The following is a 16,029-nucleotide window of genomic DNA, read 5'->3' on the forward strand; positions in this document are numbered from 1 at the left end:
CACCGATTCACTGCCAGGGTCTGTCCGGGAATGGCGCTGGCATTAGCGGTTCGCTCCTTTGTTATCGATGCTCTATGCAGTTAGGACACTTTTCTTTGATGTCCCTAGTGATCCCCGGCCACCAGCATGTTTATCGGGCTAGTCACGAGTACTTGACTTCTCCCTAGTGTCCCTCGTGCAAGGCGTTCAGTGTTGTTTTCCGTGAGCACTGAGGAATGATAAACTGGTTGCCCATTAATAGGAAGCCATCGTGTACTGTGAGTTCATGCTTGAATTGCCAGTACTCATGGCAGTCTTTCGGAGTGTTGCTCTTGTGCGCTGGCCACCCATTTGTCGTAAAGGCTTCTATAGGTTTACATGTCGGGTCACGCTTCTGCGCCATGGTAACGTTCTCGAGGCTTGCCATCTCCGACTACAAAAGGCCCACTGCACACTCGTGTAGATTGATACTTCTCCTCAGATGTCTCCTGAGCCCTGCGTAGCGAGTGGCGGACGAGAGAGAGCATCGGCTGGGATGAGCTGCTTGCCTGGTATAAGCGTGGTCTCGTAGTCATGCCGCATTATGCTCAAAGACGCTGAAGTCTGGGTATTAGGCTGTTGATGGGTTTAGTGGATAGTTAGGCACCAAATGCTTCTGATCAGTTTTTATCTTGAAATGTAGTCCGATGAGCTAGTCCTTGAATTTCTCACAAGCGCAGGTTATTTCGACACCTTCTTTCTCAATTTGAGAGAAGCCTGCTTCAGCCGGGGTAAACGTTGTTGAAGCGTACGCTACTGGCTGCCCATTGCAGTGTGTGATGCAGGATTAGTGTCGTCAGGTTGTTTTAACTGAGGCAAGGCCTCTGACCGGAAATGGAAGCAGCCATTTTCGAACTCACACAAAAAATAACTTTATAGCGCACAAAGAAAAGAGAAAAAACAAAAAAAAAACACACAACAGAACCAAATAAAGTCAAGCTATGCTTAAACCAACATCATGGTGTCCGGTGCTATCAAATGTATTTAAGTTTCAGGGGACGTTCGAAAGAAGCAAGTCACCGGTTTTGAGTCGCTGGTGGTGGCTCGGGCGGCGGAGCCGTCGCTGACACGTTGACGGTGACGGCGCTCGTGGAGCGGACGATGGGTTCAGTCGGCGCAGAGGTTACCGGAGGGGGCGGCCTTGGCAAAGCGGCTGGCCACCTTCCTGCCCACGCACCTAGCGTGGAACCTGGCGGCAGGCACCCGGGCTCGTCCCGTGGCTGGCAACTGGCAGCAGGAGTCCTCTAAGCAGCCGGGACAGTGATTTCTGCACTCCACGGAGACTGAGCTGCCCGGATCCGCTGCTCGGACGATGGGAGCGACCAATTTCCAGAATTGCCCGTCTCTGAGGACGTCTGGAGGCAGACGCTGTCGGGCCCTTTGTGCTCGAGTCCGAAACCCGACGGCACAGACCCTGACACCGGCGTCTCGTCCGAGCTGTCCGAGTCAGACTCGCTGCCTTCTATCTCCTCCTCTTCCTCTTCTCACCCGTCCGCCGTGCCATCTTCCTATTGGCGGCGGCCACACGTGCCATGCCCTGCCGACGTCTTCCTCTTTGATGTGTCGCACGTGTCCGTTGCGCGGTGCTTCTGCAGCATCACCCACCGCGTTTGGAACCCTTGCGCCACCAACACCAAGACACAGCACCGAATACACGACGCGCGCATTGTTCGCGCACTCACTCATCACACAATGGGAGTCTTCTTGAAACAAAACTGCTCCTAGACCGTAGCTTGAGGTGCCTAATGAGACTATGAGTCGTTGCCTGGGGTCATAGAGAGCTAGGGCGAATCGTGAAGTTAAGAATTTTTTAATTTCTTGAAAAGCCTGTTGCTGGGCGACGTCCCAGACATAATGGTTGGACTTGCACAAAAGCTCTGTCAGTGGGTGAGCGATGCCACAAAAATGCGGGATGAATCCGGATACGAAGTTGGTCATCCCGAGGAAGCGCTTGATATCCGTCACGTTTGTTGGCGGCTTCATTTTAACGATGGCTTCAATCGTACCCTCGTCTGAACGCACGCCGTTTTCATCAGTGATGTGACCCAGAAACTTTATGCTCTTTGCTAGGAGCACTTCTCTATGTTCAGCGACACACCTGCCTCGAGGACTAGGGCAAGACGCTCGTCCTGAGACTGCTTTGTCTCTCCCCATTCTAGCATGTCGTCTATGTGGCACACGACTCGTTTAAAGCCCTCGAGTACATGACTCATCATCCTTTATTATTGCTCCGGAGCTGATCAGATTCCAAAGGGCATCCTGTTAAACATATATCTCCTTAAAGGAGTGATGAAGTTGGTCAGTTCAGATGACTTTGGATGCACCTTGATTAATAAAATTCTGAGCACGCATCGAGTTGGGAGAAATACTTCGCTCCTCCAAGAAGTGCCAACGTGTGTTCTACGCTTGCATTGGTGTGATGTTCTATGAGTACGCTTTTGTTCAGCATGGTGTAGTCCACGCAAAGCCTGACGCCGCCAGTTTTCTAGGGTATGGCGACTATTGGCGCGCACCAAGGAGAGGGAGCCTGGACTTTCGCTATCATTCCTTGACTCGCCAGCTTCTTCAGCCCGGCCTTCACAGCGTCGTGCAGCGGGATGGGAATGCGCTTCGAAGTGCTTATGTCAAGAGGTACAGCGTTTGGCTTTAGTCTGATGGTGAAAGAATGATCGGTTTCACCGAGGCCAGAGAAGACTTGCGAATATCTTTTGAGTGGAGCGTCATTGTTGTGTTTAACTGACAGATTGCCGCCTTAATATGTCGAGCTTCTCCACGAGGCCTAAGCCCAGTAGCGGCTCTCTCAGGTTTCTTGTCACGTAGAACCTCTCCGAGGTGGTTGCTCTCTTGTAAACCACAGTTCCTCTCTATCATGCCTAGCACGTCTAACTGTTCGTTAGAGGGCCTGATGCGGAATTTACCAGACTCGGGCAGCGGCGCTGATGACCTGAGATTGAGATATGTGTTCTCTGGCATGGCTGATACGTCGGCACCAATTTCGAATCAAAACTACACCATCTGTCCGTTGACGCACAGCTGCGTTCCCCACGTAGTCATTCCACAGTTTCTGATCGCTCCCAGGAAACTCGTGCTTTCCGGAGACGTGCTTGACTAGGAGATGAAGCTCGCGTGATGATCGGCATACAGTGGTGAAATGTCCCTTTTGCGGCACTTCTTGCAGTACACTTTCGACGCAGGATATCCTTTTTGGAGTGAGGTTCTTGTGTACCACACCAGTTGCAGGACCGCTGAGTCCGCGATTGTCAAACTGGTTTGCGCTTGCGTCGACGCGTCGGGGTTGGCTAGCTGTATGCACACGATCGATGGCAGCTGTTGCTTCTGTGGAGCCGGCAGCATGAATATGCGGTTGCTGCTTGAAATCTTTGAACTCCTTGGCACAAAGCACTGCTTTGTAGTGTGGGTTCTTGTTGAAGCTGATGTTTCGCCGACAACTTTTGGTCACGCACGCTGACGACAATCCTGTCACGGATTAATTCGTCCTTTAAGTAGCCGTAGTAGCACCGCTCGGCTAAAGTGTGCAGAGTTGTGATGAAGTCTGTCATTGGCTCACCTTCGTCTTTTATGAGGCGGCTCAAAAGCGCTCTCATAGATTATGTTTTCTTGACGACGAATTGACTGTCGAAGGGTTGAATGACTTTGGCATACGTATTCGCATTGGTAGTTGTCAGGAAAAGTGCCGTGAGGACGTCTTCAGCTTTGTCACTCATGATGTAGATTATTGAGTTGATTTCAGCAGTCTTATTGATGATGAAGAGCACTGGCAGTTCTGAAACTCTCCCACCTTTGCATCTAGGCCCTCCATTGCTCGGCCATGAAGCTGAAGACTTGATGGATTGGAGTTAGATGCGCTGATCGCTTTGAGCTCCTGGATGGCGGGAGTTTTATTGCGATAGCAGTTATATGGACACTCTCGGCTGATTTTTGCCGTCGCCGTCATGCCCCGGATATGTATATATGTATATATAAAAGAAGACACAAAGAAAAATAAAGCAGAAAAAATAAATTCCGAAGCACCCGACCGGGGATTCGAACCATCGACCCCTCGCTCCCCAGCCGGCCCCATGCATGCGCCGGCGAAATAACAGCGAGCAATTATTATACACCACTTACCGCTGGTGGTAACCTAATCTTGGAGGAGCGTGAGCGTGTTTTTTATCTTTATTTTTCTTTATTATTGAGCGTGTTTTGCATCGCGCAACGCTCGTAATTTTCTTTCACTTTGAAAACTGCCCTTGAGACGCGCACGACAAAGTGGCCCTTTTATGTACCCACTCGTGGTGTGGAAGGAAAAAAAAAACACCGGGCACGCCTTACATCAGACGCCCCCGTGTGGTAGGAGACGCAGGGGGTCACTCCACGCACCGCAGTTTAAAAGAACAATAAATATCTAAGAGCGTCTGATTCTCCATTGTCGACACTTGCAGACGCAAGGCTCCTAATTTTCTCCCAATGTGAAAACTGCCCTTGAAACGCGCACAAATTGGCTCTTTTCTGGGCCGACTCGAGATGTGGGAGAAAAAAATCACAGCATATCCACGGAGTGAATGATGATGAGTGGGCGAAGCTGCGGAGGTTCATCGGTAAACCGTGCATCTTCCGTGAATTCTGCCCAGTACATCATCACCGACGTCAGATCGGGTGCGTTTATACTAAAGTTTCGATGAGAGTTATGACGACTTGCAGCTCACTTTAATTTTACATGTACGCTGTGAATTTTCATTGTTTAATCACGCACAGGAGAAATCGTTACCGTTACCGTTTCTTCATTACCGGCGAAATGGCGCGATGTGCGCGCTGGGCGTTGGGCGCTGGGCGCCCTTTGAAGGTCATCGCCCCGCTCCTGCGAACGCCGATGCTCTGCGGCCTATAGGGCGTGGTCGCCTTCGCGCGATTATATCAAGGAAAGAAGGGGGCGGGCGGGGAGTTGTATGTCTTGTGCTTTCCCCTCGATGTCCGCGCTGGAGTCACAGCGCGTACGAAGGTCACTTCGCTCGCTGCAGCGGCCGCGTTTGCGAAAGGAGCGCGCTGTTCAAACTGAAAAAAGTAACAACTGTGACAGTTAGTCCGCGCTCGTCCTGTGTGTACCTGTTCGTTCGTTTCGTGCGTCCTTCTTTATGTTTGAGCAGTGCGCTTCAAGTGTCGAGCTGTGATGCATGATAGTTCGCGCTCGTTCTGTGTGCCTTCTTTTCGTGCGTCCTTTGGGCTCGAGCGACGCGCTGGCAATTTCGAGCTGTTTTCCGTCCTTCGCGTTACATTTCAATTTATTGCTATGGCATTCATTGCTTCACCGCGGCGAAACTGTGACGTTTTTATGTATTTTAGAGTAAAGGAACTGACCACATAATAAGTGTTGATGTTGCGCCTCAGATATGCGTAATATTCGCTTTTTGATCGACAATTCGTCAATGTTCACAAGTATGAACGCAGCTACCAGTTCAAGATGGCTGGGCGTTCAGCAAGTGCTTAAATTTTGGCGGGGTGGCTGAACCGTGTGACAGACAGACAGACAGACAGACAGACAGACAGACAGACAGACAGACAGACAGACAGACAGACCAAACTGTATGCGTTTAAGCTCCACAAGAAAGACTATCGTCTTGAAAAAACAAAGAACACTGGGCACACCAGGCATACCTTGCATCAGACGACCCCGTGTGGCAGGAAGCGCAGGGGTCACTCCACGCGGCGCAGTTTAAAAGAAAAAGAAATATCTAAGAGCATCTGATTCTCCATTAGAGTTTGAGAATTGGGGACCCAAGACACTGGGCCACCAAGCTGCTTTGCGTAGGGTGCTCTTGCGTTCGGAGGATGAGCAGAGCTTGAGCACTGGGTCAAACGCACGGGGCGCCACACATGGTAAAATTACAATCATGCGTGACGCGGGCCATACAGCGTCGTGGCCAGCGCGGCGTCTACATAGTCACGCGGTGACCCAAGACTGTCTTGGGGGCCCACGATAGTTTTCGATTTTTCGGTCTTGGGCCAACGCGAGCAAAAGAGCCCAAGAGTAGCGGAGAATCAGATGCTCTTAGATATTCCTTTTTCTTTTAAAATGCGCCGCGTGGAGTGACCCCTGCTCCAATTCTCAAACTCTATATTGTCGACACATGCAGCGCGTTGCTCAAGCACAAGAACGTAACAACTGCGATAGTTAGTTCCCGCTTGCCCTGTGCATGCCTGTGCGTTCTTTTCGGGCGTCCCTCTTTGTGCTTCAAAGGTGACTTGCAAGTATTGAACTGCTTCTCGTTCCTCTTGTGACATGCCAATTTTTTGCTATCACATTCATTGCTTCGTCCTTGCGGCGAAACTATGACTTTTTTATGAGCACTCACTTGGCGACGTGAGGTATCGCTGCTCGACCTTCTGACACCGTGTTCTATAGTGATGTATTGTTGAATTGAATTATAGGACTGGTTAATTGAAAGCTCTAACGCTACTTGACATCCGTCGTACCGCAATGCGAGTCGAGCGTCCAATGCCCCCGCGTAGATCACGCGCCTCTTAGTCACTTGAAGCCTGTGCTACCTTAGATCTTATCGCTTAAGCGTAGTTCTTTACACATACTATTCGGCGCATAGCAATCGTAGGACATCTTCCAGGCCCTTCGCTGCTTCTGTCGGCCATCAGAGATGACGCCAGTAAGCACACCACCGAAGACAACAATACTGATATATGATTCTCTTCGACATAAAGGGAGATTTCGAATATACTTTTTGAAGTAGACGAAAGAAGTATACCGGAATACAGATGCAGGAATACTGACACTGGGATGTTTTGTTTTATTGCGGGTATGATGACGCTCCGTAAAGACATTTATTAAGTGCGGCATAATATTGCGAATACTGTTACAGTGCATTAATACTTGCAAGTGAAGCTTACCGCTTGAATCACTAACGAACACGAGTTAGAAACATTACACATTACTTTACAGTTACTGTTTTGCTGAGAAGCCGGTTACGTTCCCTGCACTTGGGCTTCTCAAATCGATGTCTTCCAGACAGCGTCGGTTCGTCCTCACGACAAGGCTCGCGAGCGGGAAATGTCCGTCTGCCGCTGCAGGCGATCACAAGTTCGTGTTGTAACGAATGAATACCGTCTTGAAGGCGTTAATGTCCAGCAGCATGGTCAGCGATATCTCTTCTCGGGTGATCTAGGTACCGAGAAAAATTACTGAGGGTACTTATGCGCTGCAGAGGTGCACAACAGACGAAAGACCCGAAGAATCATGAAACAGTCACGGAAAAATAAAGATGCTGCACAAATCTTGAGAAACAGCACCTTTCACCGGCAGAGGCCGACGATGCTGGTTCTGCGATTCTGGTGTCAGCGGCGACGGGCGCTTTACCACATGGGTCATTCGGTGCGTGTCAAGAACACTTCGCCGCCCTGCCTTTGCTGCCGACTGACGGCGCGCCTTTGCTTGGCTTAGCAGAATTAGTCTTCCTTTTAGATGCGAAGTATCTTATGGCGGAGTTCAATCCGGTGGTGGTGGTGGTGGTGGTGGTGGTGTGCGGCGTGACCACCCTTACTGCGCATGCGCATACCCTCTCCACTCACCCTCTCCCCTCCCCCTCTCCCCTCCCCCTCTCCCCTCCCCGCTTCCTCTTCTTCTCCCATCCCCCTCACCACCTTCACCTCTCCCCGCTCCCCTCCCCCTCTCCACTCTTCCTCTGAAACGCGGGCTAGACATGCCGAAATTCTCTCCTGCGCAACGCCGCATGAGCATCAGCGCATGCGCGTCCCCTCCCCTCTCTCTCCTCTCCTACGCTGCCCCCCTCTCGCACGCCTGCCGACTGCGTCCCCCCTCGCCCTGTGAGAATTAACGGCCAGGCTAGAGGGAAGACTAGACGCGCGTAGCGTTCCTCTTCGCGTTCCACGACGCGAGGTCGGTAGCATGCCCAAATAACGCCAACGGAACGCGGTCGTGCAAGTGCTCCGGCTTCGCATCGCCTCATGGTCCCCTTTAGCGGGAAATGGTTCAATTTTTCCCTTAGAAATGCGTCAGATTATATCCGACAAAAAAGATAAGAAATACCCATGTCCTGCATATCGCGATATAGTCAACACATCGCTATAGCATTTGACTACTGAGACACAAATAATATCGCGGTAGTGTTGCATCGCCATACTGCCCAGCCCTGTTTTACACCATGCAGGTGCAGTGCCACCTTAACCCATATATGTCCAAACTCAGAAGAAATGACAAAACAAATATTTTTCTTCACAGAAAATGTACTTCTACCCTCGAAAGAAAGCACAAGCTCTTTATTTACTGCCAGGTAAGCGCAACACTGTTTTTCAAGCCGTCCCTGGGTATTAGGGGTGCTATGTGCGAGTGTGGTAAGCCTTGAAACATTTCACATGGACACTGACATTGCACTTGTTCCTCTCCAAGACGTATTTCATACGAAACACGCGTTTGCCCGGAGAAAGCGGTCGGCACGTGGCAGCATCAAAAGCAAGCAATGTCTAGGCTTGCACACGTTGAGAACGAGGCCTGCTTGATGTGATGTAGGTGGCGCTAGTCATCAGCTAAAGAAATAGCGATGTTAGAGTTCATCAAAGAAGCGTCTTATATATAGGACACTGGGCATATATGGGTTAATGGCGTATAACCCGTGAGCGGAATAACGCTGCTTACCAATATATAGTTAGAATCAATATATTGTCATTATTATCATTAAAGCTATCGGGCAGGAGCATCAAAATTTGCTTTCTGTCGCGCAGGAGGACACATTTTGAGCTATGTACGTGGAGCAGTAGTCAGAAATGGCTATCTTGTAGGCGTCACAAAGCTGCATCTTCAACGAATATAGCGCGACAAAAAAAAACGAGGACGGGACTAGAAAAGACAGACTACAGAGCGGACTCGCAACTAAATTTTATTCCGAAAAGAAGCAGAATAAATAGCATTTGGAGAACCTAAGAAAAGAAGGAACCATCGCACATGCTCAACGTGACAAAAAAACAACAAAATACTATGTGGCTGATGAGACGTGAACGTGATGCAAGCCTTTCCGTGAGGTATAATACTTCTGCATATGACAGTGCTCACGACGCCTGACCGATACAATTATCACCTGCCAGTGAATGTTAAACGCCTCCATGATCTCCCGTGAGCGCTGGTCCCTGTGGCAATGCAAGATTTTCGTTTTATCCAAACAAGGTTCACAAGCACTTCTTTGACAATGAATGGCCAAATGAGAACCTGTGCCGTTTCTTTACATTTTCGTGCATGCTCCTGGATTCTGATGTTTACGCACCGACTAGTTTGCTCAATGTAAAACTTGTTGCAGTAACATGGAATTTTATATACTGCATTAGTTTTCGACAATGCACAAACTTATTCAACTTACTCCTATGTTTTACCGCGCGGATTTTCAGTTTGTCACACTTTTCTCCTTTAACTTCCTATTCTCGTCCTCGTTTTTTGTCACGCTATATTCGTTCAAGATACGCCAACTCGCCCACACTAACTCGCCCAATTGACAGCTTGGATGTTATAAAGCTGCTAACCCATTACAAATAGCTCAGCCATGATTCATCACAATCACAACCAATAGCAGCATCCACAACATCAAGACCAGGTTTCTATCACGCAAGGAGTAGTGTATGCGTTTTCGTAAGGCGTACACGTTGCACTTGCATAGTTTTGATCCAGGTAGACTGAGAGGCGTATCGTATCAAATATGGGTGCAATAAAGCTGCCCACCAAATACAGAGGCTTCTGTTGAAATTACCCATCACCCTCGGGCCTGCCATAGATTTTCTTGTCTAGAAATTTGGTTAACTGGGCTAGTTTTTACACATTAAAACTGATGAAACGAGCAGATAAAAATTCGGCAGATCCCACGTACCGTGGGAGTCGACATTATGCGAAGCATGCGGCGGGTAGGTGACTGGGGCGTAAGTTTTTTACTTAGAGAGACGTTACAAAATGACGCTAAAGATATGTATAAATTTTATACGCACACATGTATCATCATCATCATCATCATCATCATCATCATCAGCCTGTCTACGCCCACTGCAGGGCAAAGGCCTCTCCCATGTTCCGCCAATCAACCCGGTCCTGTGCTTTCTGCTGCTACGTTATACCTGCACGCTTCTTAATCTCATCTACCCACCTAATTTTCTGTCTCCCCCTCACGCGTTTGCCATCTCTTGGAATCCAGTCAGTTATCCTTAATGACCACCGGTTATCCTGCCGACGTGCTACGTGCCCGCCCCATATCCATTTCTTCTTCTTGATTTCAACTATGATGTCCTTAACCCCCGTTTGCTCCCTGACCCACTCTGCTCTCTTCCTGTCTCTTAAGGTTACACCTATCATTTTCCTTTCCATCGCGCGCTGCGTCGTCCTCAATTTAAGTTGAACCCTCTTTGTAAGTATATATATATGTGTGTAAGAGAGACTTATACACACACACACACACACACACATGTATATATATATATATATATATATATATATATATATATATATATATATATATATATATATATATATGTTGGAGATCCGCATATGTGTTATATAACCAGTTGTTTACGGTTGGGACCACAAGCGGTAAGCTGATATGTAGTGCTTATACGTGTCCTGAGAACGCACGGACGTTTCACGAACCCGTGTGCATGTGTGCAAGAAGTTCTTGACAGTTCTTGAACAAGGGCATCATCACCGTGATCAGTGAGCACCAGCAGCTGGTCATGACTTGTTATAGGATCCAGTCGTGATCGTGGTGTCCAGGGGTCAATGTGTAGTGAAGTATGTGGTATAGTAGAGCTGTTGGTATACGTGGATGCCTCGGTCATTGTGTCGACAAATTGTCTGTCGACGGAGCCGGCGACATGTCGGAACCTGGAGCCACCCTTCGCGTTGGTGAGGTATAGGCCGTCGAGGCTGGTAGGCCTGGAGAGTGCTACGTAGACGAACATCAGTGGATGGTGTTTGTCGTATTCGTAGACTACCTGGGCGTACGTGTCTACGTAGCGTAGTCTACAAAGCGGCTGTCAATCAATCTGGCACCATCCTTGGTCAGCATGAGGCCATCGCCCAGCGTCGTAAGAAATGAAGAGGGCACTGCGTCGTTCTGGTGAACGAACTGCACCTTACGGTGCGGTGATGTGGATATCATATAAAACTTTCGTTAATGTATATCTCCGGGGTGGAGCAATGCTTCAATATAGCTTGCTGAATAATAGAAATACGATTATAATGTTTATTAGACTGCTATAAAAGCGGAGCCAACACTGGAACTACAGACGTTCATATGATATGACGCCTGTATCGTAGGAGTACACATCGTAGGAGTATCATGTAGTGTTTATTGCTTTCTTGTAAAATTAGATAGCCAGCACCACAACCACAATTGACACTGCACTGACATTACGCCTGCGTAGGCTGTTTTTCCAAACCAGTTTATAGACCTGGCGTGACTCAGTGGTAGAATACCTGATTGCCACGCAGAATGCTTGGGTTCGATTCCTGCTGGGATCCTAATTTTCATTCTTTCCATTCGCTGAGTCAACGCTGCCGATGTGGGTTTTTCTTAACGCTCTAGCATTTAAGATACCAGTGTCTGTTCTCGCCGTTCCTGGGTAGATATAAACTGTCAATCACCTGTGGCGCATACCCGTACACCGCGGCCCGTGGTAAACGGGTATGTGCCACACGTGTCTAGTGGAAAGGGTTTGACGACGTACGCGACAGGATTTTAAAGTTATTCATGTCATGACCCGGCAATCATATTCGTGAAATACTCTTACCCTCCCATGCAAATTTTGGTCTACACCAAGTTTAGGAGGCGATCATGAGAGCACCCAGACGTAGGCGGCTAGATAGATAGATAGATAGATAGATAGATAGATAGATAGATACGTAGATAGAAACGCTCAAAGTGCCAGAGGTTCGCTAAGAAATGCTTCGCATTTAAAACGGATGAAGATAACAAAACAGTGGGACTTAGCTGACTTTCGCTATGGTCCGGCCTTTTTTATTGTATGGCTCACAATAACGTTTTCACAGCATCAACTACGCACAGATCCACAACTCTTGTTTGCCATGACCACGCGATGGCGAAGCTTTGATTTTCTATTAAAAAAACATTGTGCTCATAGTTTCCAAGTGCTTGATCATCGCAGCCTGCTTTCTAGATCCTAAAACTCAGTAGTATTTATTTGGATATGCGTAGACACATGCAGCCACAGCTTTCGGTACATGGCCTCAGCATCCTCCAGAGGATTCATACGGGGCTGAAGGCTGCTCCTCTAGGTATTCCTATGATTATGCGGGGTGTTTCGCGCAAGCCGAGAGTCTTTTAGGGGCAAAGCCCCTTAGGGCCGAGCCATGTGTCTCCGCGTCTAGCGTAGCTCTGCTTTACACGGAGTCCGTTAGGAGCGCTGCCTTGCTCCCAGCGCGTGCTCTGATTTGAATGGAGACCGCTAGGTGCGCTGCGGTGCCCAAGGGCTATATAAGCGCGCGTTACCGGCGCGCGCTCTCTTTCTCTCTACAGCTATGGATGAAAACGGTCGCTTCTAACATGGATGAAAAGGCGAGAGTGGCGGCTCAACTGCAAGCGAAGTCGAGGGCTCACAAAGCTGCTGTGTCCAGCGGCGCAGACAACAAGCGGACCCCGAAGTGAAGGCGCGGGAAGCTGCAGCAAAACAGCAAAGCAGACAACAGGCTTGCGAAGCGGATGCGGAGCTGAGGGCTCGCGAAGCTGCAGCAAATGAAGGGAAAACGAAGTCCGCACCTCGACACCATATAGGCCGTATGACATCAATAAAACAACATTGTATATACTGTACACACGTGTTTGTCACCAATTTGCATGCTCGAGTGGGCAATGTACGAGAGATTCACGGTTACCCGAATGATCCTCGGTGCTTCGCCCACTCATCATCATTCACTTCGTGGATATACGGGATTTTTTTATTCTTATTTCAATTTCTGCTAATAATTATTGTAAATACGAGAATCATAACGGGGGTCAGACTACGTCTAAAGGATACAGAACAGGGTTGTTCATGCTGCGTAAGGTGCCGATATTCTTTACGAAGCATGTCTGAACATCGTATTTACAAACTCCACCTCGCTCCAAGGTGTTCATCATCAATGAATATCAAAAGGAGAGCCTGTGATTAGGGTGCACAGTTTGTCAACGGTGGAGAAAGTAAAAAATTCGCCACATGAATATGACGCTCACTTCTATGTAGAGAGTGCAATCTATTGTTAGTATGTAAAATGGGGATGAAAAGTTTGCAGCCCGCTGTCTCATGTATTCATACGGCAGCATAACCATCGATCATTTGACCACGCCTGTATATCTTCACAGACACCACTGTCTTAATAAGAAAAGGTTCTTAGACGAATAAGGACAAGGTTGCGCTTTTTTTCGTGCGTACTCAAGGACAGGTAGTGAGTGTTATGTCAAAACTATTCGAAGTGAGGTGCTTTCTTGAGATGGCGTTCGCTTGAAACCCCAATGATGGCGATATATATATACGGACGCACACACACACACACACACACACACACACACACGCACACACACACACACACACACACACATATATATATATATATATATATATATATATATATATATATAGATATATATATATATTATATATATATATATATATATATATATATATATATATATATATATATATATATATAGTAATTTAGTGCAATCGTACGGCTATCTGTCCTTTGTTACAACAACAATGATAGATTAAAGCTCACGATAGACATCTAGAGACTGTCTGATATTTTAATGCGTGTCTTGTGCTCTAATAGGCCAGCTGATAGTGGCACTTCAGTTATGTTCACTTACACAGGCTGTCATTCACTCTTTTTCGTCCAAATGTATGCTTTTTTCTTTTTTTATTGATGTGTTGTAATGCTATAGGTACTTATAAAATTTTGTCATTTGTACTGGAGCTGCGAGCCTTGTGCTGTCAACTACTTTTTGTAATGTGCAAGCTCTGTTTCCGTGCAACTATGAAGTCACTTTGAATGCGCTCTCAAGAAGAAATTAACCTCAGGATCCTCTATCATTTTTGTCCCCATGAGGTGCATAGCTCCTGATGCGCAAGCACTTCTTGAAGGGCGGTTGAGTAGGCACGCTGACCATTTTGAGTAACATATGATATCATAAAGTGTGGTGAAGCTCACTTACAAGCTCGAATACTCAGACAAACATTGCGACAAAGAACCTTACCTAGTGCTGAGCACCAAAGGCAGAAGGACAAAAACAGCATAGTGTACCTCTAGTAGAGCGCCGTACTGTTCAACAACTTCTCTCACACTGATACTCAACTGCACGAGTAAAACCGTGATGTTTTTATTGCAATAATGTTGTGAAAATATCACTGCGTGCGCATGCTGTAAAACAATGATTAATCGGAGAAAAAAAAAGTTATCCGTCACGTGCGGTGTTTTTCATGGAACTCACAAAAAGAAAATAAGAACATATGAGCCTGTTCCACACCAAGTGAAACGTGTACGAAGTATGGAGCATTGATTCGCCTGTGTTTTCGTTGTGTTGATATGCTCCTTTCTATTCTTTTTTGCCCTTTTCTAGCGTTTATCTGCTCTTTCTTCATCTTATCCGTTCATTTCGTGGAAATATGTGATATTTTGAGCTCTTTTCTTGTGATTATTTGATTTATTTAATGATTATTTATTTTCTGTTCTGTTGTCTCCTTCTGCTGTATTTTCTACTGTTCTCTGCTTCCAGCTTGGTGCGTCTAACTCCCGGCGCTGTCGTTTCGCTGTCTGTTTCCTTGCTTGAACAGATGAATTAGCCCTTCGGCGACTCAGGCGTTCACGGGCAAGCAACCGCTTGCGTCCCGAACATACAGCCTGTTCGGCTTATGTGTATCAAGCGTGGAACGTGCGCGACGCCAACGCGAGACTTGAGACGATGACAGGACGGTAGCTTAAACTACACAATAGTTAAATTAACCCCCGTATCCAGAGACGATCCCTGACTTGAATTTGACTTGCCACCGCGTCAAGGCAGCGCGTTTAAAACGCGTTTGTGCTGCCTTGGCACCGCCTAAAGGCAGCGCGTTCGAAACTCGTTGAAGGCGGTGGCAAGTCAAGTTCAAGCCAAGGAGCGTTTCTGAATACGGGGGTAAGAATCGCTTTTTTATTGCGATGGCAATTATATGGACAGTCTCGGCTGGTTTTTGTCGTCGCTGTCGGCTAGGCCGCGAAGAGTACCGTCTTTCAGCCTGCTAACGGCGAGCTATTTCTATACACCATTTACTTCAGCATGCTTTCTTGGTCACCACCGAGATGGCGCGAAGTGCGCGCCGGGCGAGCACGGCGAGCGGGGCGCGCTTTAAAGATCGTCGCCCCTCTCCTGCGAACGCCGTTGCTCTTCGCCCTATAGGGCGTGGTCGCCTTTGTGCGCTTATCTCCAGGAAAGAAGGGGGAGGCCGGGTCGGTGGAGCGGAGGGCTGTATGTCTTGTGCTTTCCCCGCGATGTCCGCGCTGAAGTCACAGAGCGTACGAGGGTTACTTCGCTCGCTGCAGCGGCTGCGTTTACGAAAGGAGCACGCTGTTCAAACAGAAATAATTAGCAACTGTGACAGTTAGTTCGCGCTCGTCCTGTTTGTAGCTGTTCGTTCGTTTCGTGCGTCCAGCTTTATGTTTTAGCAGTGCGCTTCAAGTGTCGAGCTGTTACGCATGATAGTTCGCGCTCGTTCTGTGTGCCTTCTTTTCGTACGTCCTTTGGCCTCGAGCGACGCGCTGGCAATTTCGAGCTGCTTTCCGTTCTTCGCGTTACATTTCAATTTATTGCTATCGCATTCAATGCGTCGCCGTTGTGGCGAAACTGTGACTTTTTAGGAAGACGAACGGACGGAAAAAACTTTATTCAAGGAAGCATCTGCAAGGTTGCCTGCCTGTGCCCAGGCCACCCGGGCAATATGTGCGATGAGTCATCGCGTCTCCACCGCTGCCCTGGCCCACTGGATTGC

General features: G+C 48.0%; 1 protein-coding gene across 1 annotated transcript in view; it reads right to left on the reverse strand.

Annotated features, from left to right (window-relative positions):
• LOC119395686 (uncharacterized) overlaps positions 1–14,341 on the reverse strand; it is a 299,084-nt gene extending 284,743 nt beyond the window's left edge. The window contains exon 1 of the mRNA XM_037662688.2: positions 14,262–14,341. Within this exon, the coding sequence (XP_037518616.1) occupies positions 14,262–14,301 (40 nt within the window). The 5' untranslated portion in view covers positions 14,302–14,341. The remainder of the gene's footprint in view (positions 1–14,261) is intronic.
• Positions 14,342–16,029: the final 1,688 nt, after the last annotated feature.

Source organism: Rhipicephalus sanguineus, chromosome 6, assembly GCF_013339695.2.
Source record: "Rhipicephalus sanguineus isolate Rsan-2018 chromosome 6, BIME_Rsan_1.4, whole genome shotgun sequence".
NCBI lineage: Eukaryota > Metazoa > Arthropoda > Arachnida > Ixodida > Ixodidae > Rhipicephalus > Rhipicephalus sanguineus.